Below are 9,390 nucleotides of genomic sequence, written 5' to 3'. Positions count from 1 at the left end.
GCCAGCCTGGTCTACAAAGTGAGTGCCAGGACAGCCAGGGCTACACAGAGAAACCCTGTCTCGAAAAACCAAAAAAAAAAAAAAAAAAAAAGAGAAGAATCAGAAATACAATCCTAAAGAAATCAACAATTTGAGTAAGAGAATAAAAAAACCATTTGCGCTCCCCATGGTGGCACACAGTTGCAGTCCAGCAGTCAGGCTACAACACTGAGTTTAAGGTTAGCCTGGGCTACACAGAAGAAAGAAAGGAAGGAGGAGGAGGAAGAGGAGGAGGAAGAGAGAGGGAAGGAGAAGAAACGTATATCGGTACAAAACACTGACTAAAAGGAACAAACTTCTGAAATTACAGATATTTATATATTTTTTCATTTCATAAACAAACTAAAATGTACACCACTATGTACCCTACCCGCCTTGATGATAATGGACTAAACCTCTGAACCTGTAAGCCAGCCCCAATTAAATGTCCTTTGTAAGACATATCATGGTGTCTGTTTACAGCAATGGAAACCCTAACTAAGACAGTGACAATGGCAAATCTTATTTGAAAACTTTAGAGGGCTGGAGAGGGGGCTCAGCAGTGAAGACCATTCACTGACTTTAACCCCACGAATAAGACCTGAATTCAAGTTTTAGCGCCCACAGGTAGCTCACAACCACCTGCAACTCCAATTACAGGAGATCCAAAGTCTCTAGAGTACTAAGTACACATGTGGCACACAGACATACATGCCAACAAAACACACAACACACACACACACACCAAAGAATTTCAAAGAATTTTCAAAACTGAAGAAAAAGTAAAAACTTTAACTCCAAATGAGGAAACAAATCAAAGGGTTTTATTGTTGCTGTTGCTGTTGTTATCTACCAAAAAAGCGACATCTAAGGACCCAAAAGGACAGGAGCGGTTTTACAGTGTCTGCTTAAGCTGCATGCAGGACATGGGTTGGGGACACTCACTTTCTCCAGGTCGAGCAGTGTCTTACCTTATGCAAATCATCAGCTACCTTCTTCCTCTCCGTTTGCTCATTTTGCAGTTTTGAGTGCGTTTCATTTAACTGTGTCTTGAGCTGTAGAAAAGGAACAAAACGACTGAGTTATTTGCTTATGAAGGGTGGCTATGAAAGAATGGACTCTTAGGAGCCATGATGCACATGATGCACAGTGGATTAGCTAGCAGCTGACAAGAGGTACAGAAAAGCTGGCAGCAGAGGTCCAACCTGCAGAGCTGAACCTAAGAGATGCAAGAGAATGAACTAGAGTTTAGTGTAGAAAGAAGACTTTAACCCCAAACCAGAGCCAGACACTGAGAGCCTTTAATAGTTACTGTTCATAGTCACTGAGACTATTACAAATTAAAAGGAACACATAAAAATTTCTAATCATCTTTAAAACACTCCCTTAACCTCGAGTTCTTCTTATAAGTCCATTGGGAGATGAGGGTGGTTGAAGGCTTAGCCTGGTGTTTAAAAGGACTTGTTCTAGGAGAGGACCTTGGTTTGATGCTCGGCACTCAAATATAGCCATCTTTAACTCAGGTCCCATGGGATTCAATAACTTCTGGCTTCCTTAGGTACCGACATGAACATGGTGCAAAGACACACATGCAGATAAAATACCCATGCACATAAAATAAATCTAAATTTTTAAAAAGTTATTATTACTTTAAGCCAGTGAAAAGTTTAAAAATCCAACAAAGTAACTTTGAAAACAGCAATGTAAGGTCATTCTAGCCTAAACTGCACCAGCAAGAAATGTTGAGGGGTTACACTGCAGCTCTTCCAGAGAACCTCGGTTCAATTCCAACAGTTCATTTACCAGTGCCCACACAGCTCACGGCTATAGATTCGTAACTCCAAGCTCAGAAGATCCAACGTTCTCTTCTGGTGTTGGTGGGCACTAGATACATACATGCATGCAAACATTCATAGACATAAAATATTTGTTTTTAAAAATATTGAGAAAGAACTCTCAACAGCCAAATTGTCAAAACCAGGCTGAATATGACCCCAGTGTCCATGCACAATACCTCTTTCTCACAACTGTTCCAATTAAATAGAAAGGAAACTATTCACACTGTCTAAAAATTTAATGCCAGGCATGGTGGCACACATCTTTGATCCCAGCATTTGGGAGGCAGGGGCAGGCAGATCTCTTGAGTTCAAGGCCAGTGTGATCTACAGAGGGAGTTCCAGGACAGCCAGGGCAACATGGAGAAACCTGTTTTGAAAAAGTGTGTGTGTGTGTGTGTGTGTGTGTGTGTGTGTGTTACTGATTTTTGCCTCCCAGCCACAGGCATGACTTTCAAAAAAGGTTTGGAATCTTAAAAAGGTAAGAAGTAGGTAAATAAATAAATAAATAAATAAAACAAATAAGTATACTAGAATTTAAAATGGCATGAGGAATTCCCACTTGGTCAATTCCTTTGGGGAAGTACATTAAATGGCTAAAGCTCCTGCTGCTTTCTGTACTTAACTGAGAGAGCTCAGTTCTCTCTGGTGAAGAAGACCATATAACAGTGTGCATGGATGGCCCAGCAAGTTCATTTTATTTTAAAATAAAGTAACTATTACAATCACAAGACAGGAAAAAAAAAAGCAGAAATTGCTACTTAAAACTGTCTCCTGATAGCAGAAGGGTAATTAACACGGGCCAACCAACAAAATGGAGGTGTAACCACCAGCCTACAGATCTGGCACAAAGGCTACAAGTGCTGAGTCAGCTCTAAGCACCAAAACTAAGAAGAAGACTCCCTAGCTATAGCTGAATCTGTTAGCTGCTCAGTAGCGGCACAAGTCTTTAACCCAGCACTGGGGAAGAGGAGGCAAGCTGGTCTCTTTGAGTCTGAGGGCAGTCTGGTCTATAGAGGTAGTTCTAGGATAGCCAAGGTTACACAAAGAAACCCTGTCTCAAAAACAAAAACAAAGCTAGGAACCGTGGCAGACACCTTAAATCCAGCACTCGGGAGGCAGAGGCAGGTGGATATCTCACTTCAAGGTCAGTCTGGTCTACAAAGTGAGTTCCAGGACAGCCAGGGCTAAATAGAGAGACCATGTCTTGAAAAAACAAAACAAAACAAAGATTCTTCTAAAACATTCTATAGGCATACAACTTTGGAGAACCACAGACCTAGTCAGTGTGATATACACCAAATATATGCAGAAAACCCGTCTTATATTGCACTGGAAATGGGTCTTGCTAAAACAAAGCACTGATAAATGCAACAAGAATTGAAAATATGGGAGCATGTACATGCACACAACACTCTATCCCTCACACAACTCTAGAAACGAATTCCCAACAATCACTGTCATACAGGGCATCGTGATGCACACCTGCACATCTTAATACATCTCAAAGCTCCGGGAACTGAAGCAGGAAGACTGCTATGAGTTCAACGCTAGCTGGGACTATATAGCCAAGCTGCCACCAAATACCCCAATCAAGAAGAAAGAAGCAGGTGGGGGAACAAGAAAAGTAGGGATGGGTGTGGAGGAGGAGAATGGTCAAGATGCATATATGAAGATGCCATGGTGAAACTCAGTACTATATGCTAACCTAAAGTTTTTAAACGGTAGAATTAAAAAAAAAGTAATAACTGCTGTAACAAAGAGTGATCAGGAATGAGAAAAAATAGGGTAAGTACATGTGTGGTGCTAACTGAAACACTCTCAACTAGCAGCATTAATGTAAAATCACAAGAAACTTACTTTATTCTTTCAGTATGCTCACACACTTTTTTTTTTTAAAGTTAATGTTATAAAGTGTTTTAAAACTCAGGAAGATAAAATTAGTGTATAAAACAGAACAGGATAACTATCTAGCTAACAGGTCAGCATGTCAGCAAACAGTACAAATCCCTAAAAATTACAAGAACAGGAATGCAAAGAATTTCACATCTAAAATTCAGCTGAGACTAAGGCCTGGGGCTACTTGGGAGGCTGAGGCAGCCAGGGCTACAAAACTCAAAGCTACCTTAGGCAATTTAGCAAGACCTTACATCAAAAGGAAAAGGAAAAAGAAGGACTGAGGATGTAATTTAGACAGAAAATGTGCCTATTATGCATGAGGTCCTAGGTTTAATTCCTAGAACCACAAGGAAGGAAGGGAGGAGGAGGGAGGGAGGGAGGAAGGGATTGGTCCAGTCAGTCAGTCACTGTGGGCTAGATTCCATACTGATAATGAACACTGGCTCATATCTATAATCCCAGCTAAAAGACTGAGCATTACTGTGAGTTTGAGACCAGCCTACATAAGAGACCTTGTCTCAAAAGAACAAATAGTACAGAAATTACTTTTAAATGTTCTGAAATTTACTTTTAGAAAGACTAGTTAGCTTTGGTTGGGGTTATTTCCTGAATGAAGAACACGCATCTGTAAGCTACAAAACTAGAAATCCCTAGCTGGGCAGTGGTGTTGCCTTTAATCCCAGCACTCGGGAGGCAGAGGCAGGTGGATTTCTGAGTTCAAGGCCAGCCTGGTCTACAGAGTGAGTTCCAGGACAGCCAGGGCTACACAGAGAAATCCTGTCTCAAAAAACAAAACTAAACAACAACAACAAAAAAACTAGAAATCCTAGTTAACTATGATAGTTCAAGAAGACAATCTTTACAACTCCTCCTATCAAATTTTGTTTCTTTATTCACCAAAAAGTAATAATGTTCAAGAAATTAGGTTGTATAAAAAGCAGAAAACTTTGAAATAGAGTTGGAAGCCAAACATGCCATTATTAGGAGCTAAGAAAAGAAGAACCATCTTTGGAGACACATCAGAGGAGGAAGATGATCTCTAACCTAAGGAAAGTGCCAAGCTAAAGGTGGTTAGCCAGGACGAGAAGGCTGGTGGAGTCTGCACACCAGCACGCGTGTCTCCAGAGCCGACTGGACACTCAGTGGAGGACAAGCTTCTTACCAAGTTAAGCTCTTCATTCTGTCTTACTGCTTCAGAATATGAATCATCAAGCTTTTTCTGCAACTCAGTCAACAGATCTTTCAGCTGCAATGAAGTTTAAAGTTTAAGATTGGTCTCCATGATAACCCATACTTTGCAGCTACTCGGAAGCTCTTCTACAAACAACTTAAACAGAATTACTTTACCGTCCTGTCTCAACTGAACTGAACTGAACTGAAAAGCAGGTCTGAAAGATGTGGAAGTACCTCTCTGACTTCCATCACGTAGGTCGATCGCTCCATCTCGGCCTTCTCTAGCTCCATTTCCAAATGCTCTCTTTCTCTTCTCAGCTGTCAACACAACAAAGGGCAGTTAAGCCATTTACATTTTCCTTCCATGGTTTTTCCCATAATAGAATGTTAGAATACTTATGAATTTAAAGCTGTTATCAACTCAAACTACTCAAGATAAAAACATATGAGACATAAAAGTAACTTAAAAGCACAGATGTTTGAGCAACCCATAATGCTAAAACTAAGTTCACAGGTTGCAAGTCTAAGCATCAGATCACATACATTCTCCATATCTTTGTTTTCTTGTCTTAGTCGCTCTAGCTCTCCCTCTGAGGCTGTGAAGGAGGACTGCATCTGAAATGTGAGACAACATTAAGAGAGAGCCACTGAGGGAGCACTGGAGATGTGGGCTGCAGACATGTTACACTCCAATGAGTACCTAGCTTCTGAGTTGTGACATGGCACGGTCTCTATCCTGGGCCATGGATTGGATATGGAGGTTTTTAGTTTTGCCTTTTAAATTTTTATGTATTTGAAAGAGGGGCAAATACAAGCCACAGTGCATCTGGGGTCAGAGGACAATTTGCAGGAGACAGTTCTCTCCTTCCACCATGGATAGGATCAGGTTGTCAGGTTGTAGCAAGTCCCTTTGCCGTCCCCATTTAGAGGTTTCAAATGTAGCCCATACTGGATTGTCAATTAAAGCTCTTAAAAATGATAGTCTCACATGTGACTTCATTTCAGTAATGCTCAGATCCTACCCACTTATACTGATCCTATTTTAAGAGCCAGCTAGAATCACTTAATTTTGGTAGCAATAGCTAATCACTATATTTACTCTCCAAGGGTATTAACAGAGCAAGGCCAGCAACCTACAGCCTGCACACATCGACGCAAAAGATCCATGAATTTCTTAGCAACATCTGTGAAAATGGAAGAAAAACAGACTTCCAGTAGTACATGGATCACATGAACAGAAGCAGGACTTAACTTTTTCTGGAATGCAGTATGATATGGGTAGCTTGTTTCGAACCTGGGGTTCTGTATCTTGCTATAGACTATGTAGTGCCATCACTCACAAAGCACTCTGCCTGCTACATCACCCTCTGGTCACTCAGATGAGTGACTTTCAAATGGGTCAACTTCAAGATCACCTCAGACTCCAGACCTGCTTCCCTGCCACACACATGTAGGACACGGGTGGCCAAGGATGCATCTACACTGTGTTCCCAGGTGACAATGGTGGGACTGAAAGCTCAGTACAGCCGCTGTAAGCCTGCCCTTAAATACCTGCTTAATCATCCTTTGAGACTCGTCAGCTTTAATTTTCCATTTACTTTCTTCTTGCTCCACACTTCGCTGAAGTTTTTGCAAAATCCCTTCCTGTGGACAAAGGCAAAATTGTCCTAAAAATTTTTTGATTTTCAATTATTGTTTTCAAGATAAATCACATGGGCCAGGAAGAAATAAGTCAATAATTTAAAAATAAAATGGAAATGTAATTCAAGCGTATCCTACTGTTTCTGCAAGGACCGACTTGTATTTTTCACATTCCAGCTGTAGCAGCGTGTGCATCTCACTAGCTTCTTTCAATCTGTGCTCCAAAACCTGCAAAGAATAAGAGAAAAATGACAAATAAGAGGGTTGTACTTCACATTAGTTTCAATATCTCATGACATAGTAAACGGATTCAATGATTTTTAACAGAATAGTACATTCCTACACAGCAGTGCAGTCCAATGGCCTTTTGGTCACATGCTGTCCCCTTGTGAAACTCTTTTTAAGTCCTAAGAAATGTCATCCGACGTTTATAGCAAGGGTTTTACTCTGCACGTGCGGCGGCCATGTAAGGAGACCCATAAGTAAACATTACAATGCTTCTGACACACAGGAGGAAGACTTTACTCCTGCAACCAGGATTCAAACTAGCCATGGATCTGCACTCTCTCGGTGGCCAAGGACAAGAAGGAAGCCAGCTTGTGGTGCTGCCGAGGTTATCTGGGCAAGCCAGTGAAAATGGCTACAGATCTTAGTTTGACTTACACTAAAAACTTAAGCTAAAAGGTGATGAGAGTAACTAGCCATTTAGTTTTAGAAATGAAGGCACCATATTCTTTCTAGTACACAGCTAATAATGCATCCTCTATCACCCCAGTGTTTCTGAGAGCAGCTTCTGGTGTGCCCCAACTCTCAGTTTGTCAACTAACCTTGACCGCCTCTGCGTCTGAAGTTCCAGCTACGCACGCTTTTGCCTTCTTTTCAAAGCCACGCAACCATTCACTGTAATTCTGTGGGGGAAAGGTCAGTTATTGGTTTCCATAAAAGTCTGATTAAAAGAAAGAAAAATTTAAGAGCACCAAATCAGATGATTATAAAAGAAGCCTACATACATTGTCATCATACTTAGAATTTCACAGACAGATACAACTTCACAGACAGTTTTAAAAAACAAACAAAGAAAGAAAACCCCAATGGTGGCACATGCCTGTAGCTCCACAGCCTCAGAAGGGAGAGCAGAAAGATAACTAGCTCAATACCAACGTCAGTTACACGGTGAGTTTCAGGCCACCCCAGGCTATATAGAAAGACTATCTTAGGGGGAAAAAAGACCAAACAATTCTTTTTGACACAAGTCTGAAAGTGCTAGAATTAAAGACAAATGCAACCATAGCCAGCAATAGATAAGTAAAGAAATAGTTTAATGTACAAAGAAATTAAATACATATTAGTATCAAGATAAAGTGTTTTTTATCCATAACAAAATATTTGCAACTGAGTTTTGGACTCAAAGGCAGTAGATCTAAGCTCAAAATTCATGTCCTAACACTATGAGAAGTATTCATGAGCAACAGGCTAATAAGCTTAATTCGTAAAAATTCAAGATCTAGAATAAGGAACATTTCAAAAACTTTTCCACATAAAATAGTTCTAAACACAAGTATTTAGAATTTAAAAATTCTAACTAGAGGTATTCTGTTCAGAAGATTTTAAATTCTTTGAAGGTACTCCCAAAATTTCTGAAAATACGTCATTCAAAAAAATGCATTATATGCATATTTTAAATCTTAATGGGAGTGAGAAACACACATTTATTTAGCTACAACACAAAACTGGTTTCTGTTTGCAGGTTAAGTGAAGAAAACAATACATATATTGTTTAAGCCATTATCTGAAACTTTAGAATAAATCATTAAAGATTTTTGAAGCTTAACTAAACTTGAAACTGTTAACAAGTGTTTATATTTTTAAATCAAGTTTCTTCTTATATTTTTGGTTTCATTAATAAAGAAAACAAACTGTTTATTGACTCTGTGGTATAACGTGTTCTGCTACTGTATCTCAATATTCTCCAAGCATCACATGGGGGGTGGGGCACGGCGATCACCCCACACTGCACAACTTACAGTGCCGTGCTGGTTTAAAAGCCCCTATTTAGAGTAAAAGAATGGCATTCTCACAAAACGAGTTCAAACCAGAACAGTGAACACTAACAAACTACTTAAAACTTCAAATACTGGGATCCAACACAGACTAAACCCAGATGGAATCATTCTCTTCTACATCTGCCATACACATTGGCAATAGCAAGCAATAAAAACTTGTAAGAGTCCTTGTATATTTAATAGTTGTGTTGATTTATCCTAATGAGGCTTAGGTTAATTTTGTTTTCTTTTCTCTTGTATATAGTCCTACTAGCCTGATATATAGACCAGGATGGCCTACCTTTGTCTCTGTTGTACTGGGATTAAAAGTGTGTGCTACCATGCCTGACTATATTAAGTAATTCTTTTTAAAATCTAGAATACTAATCTCTTAAGTGCACGTGAGAACTTAGTATTTTAAAGCACATGAAATCAACTTTAAACAAGTATGTGAACAAAACACATAGAATACGTTCCATGTCTTACATGATTTACAAATTGTTTCAGAGCCACGAATGTTTAGTTATTGAAGGTAATTAAACCAGGCATGGTGGCACACACCTGTAATCAGGCATTCAAGGCCAGCTTGAGCTACAACATGACAAGTCCATATCCCCAAACAATCAAGTAAAAACAAAACAAAACAAACAAAAAAAAGAACAAATTTGTTACATTAAAAGAAAACTGTTGGCCGGGCTTGGTGGCACACGCCTTTGGTCCCAGCACTTGGGAGGCAGAGGCAGGTGGATTTCTGAGTTCGAGGCCAGCCTGGTCTACAGAGT

The 9,390-nt window shown here is 39.8% G+C and overlaps 1 protein-coding gene across 33 annotated transcripts in view; it reads right to left on the bottom strand.

The window, feature by feature from the left end:
- Positions 1 to 9,390, bottom strand: part of Ktn1 (kinectin 1) — a 90,738-nt gene that overhangs the window by 5,329 nt on the left and 76,019 nt on the right. For 12 of the 33 annotated variants that reach the window (XM_029469356.1, XM_029469358.1, XM_029469357.1 and 9 more), the window contains 7 exons: positions 7,394 to 7,474; positions 6,705 to 6,794; positions 6,477 to 6,569; positions 5,469 to 5,540; positions 5,160 to 5,243; positions 4,915 to 4,998; positions 990 to 1,073 (listed from right to left, as the gene is read on the bottom strand). In XM_029469356.1, coding sequence (XP_029325216.1) covers positions 990 to 1,073; positions 4,915 to 4,998; positions 5,160 to 5,243; positions 5,469 to 5,540; positions 6,477 to 6,569; positions 6,705 to 6,794; positions 7,394 to 7,474 — 588 coding nt within the window. The remainder of the gene's footprint in view (positions 1 to 989; positions 1,074 to 4,914; positions 4,999 to 5,159; positions 5,244 to 5,468; positions 5,541 to 6,476; positions 6,570 to 6,704; positions 6,795 to 7,393; positions 7,475 to 9,390) is intronic. The other 21 variants (XM_029469362.1, XM_029469361.1, XM_021181169.2 and 18 more) reach the window with 3 other exon arrangements.

This window comes from Mus caroli, chromosome 14 (assembly GCF_900094665.2).
Source record: "Mus caroli chromosome 14, CAROLI_EIJ_v1.1, whole genome shotgun sequence".
Taxonomy (NCBI): domain Eukaryota; kingdom Metazoa; phylum Chordata; class Mammalia; order Rodentia; family Muridae; genus Mus; species Mus caroli.
Note: the sequence above shows the minus strand (reverse complement) of the source record. Positions and strands in the feature narration are given on the sequence as shown.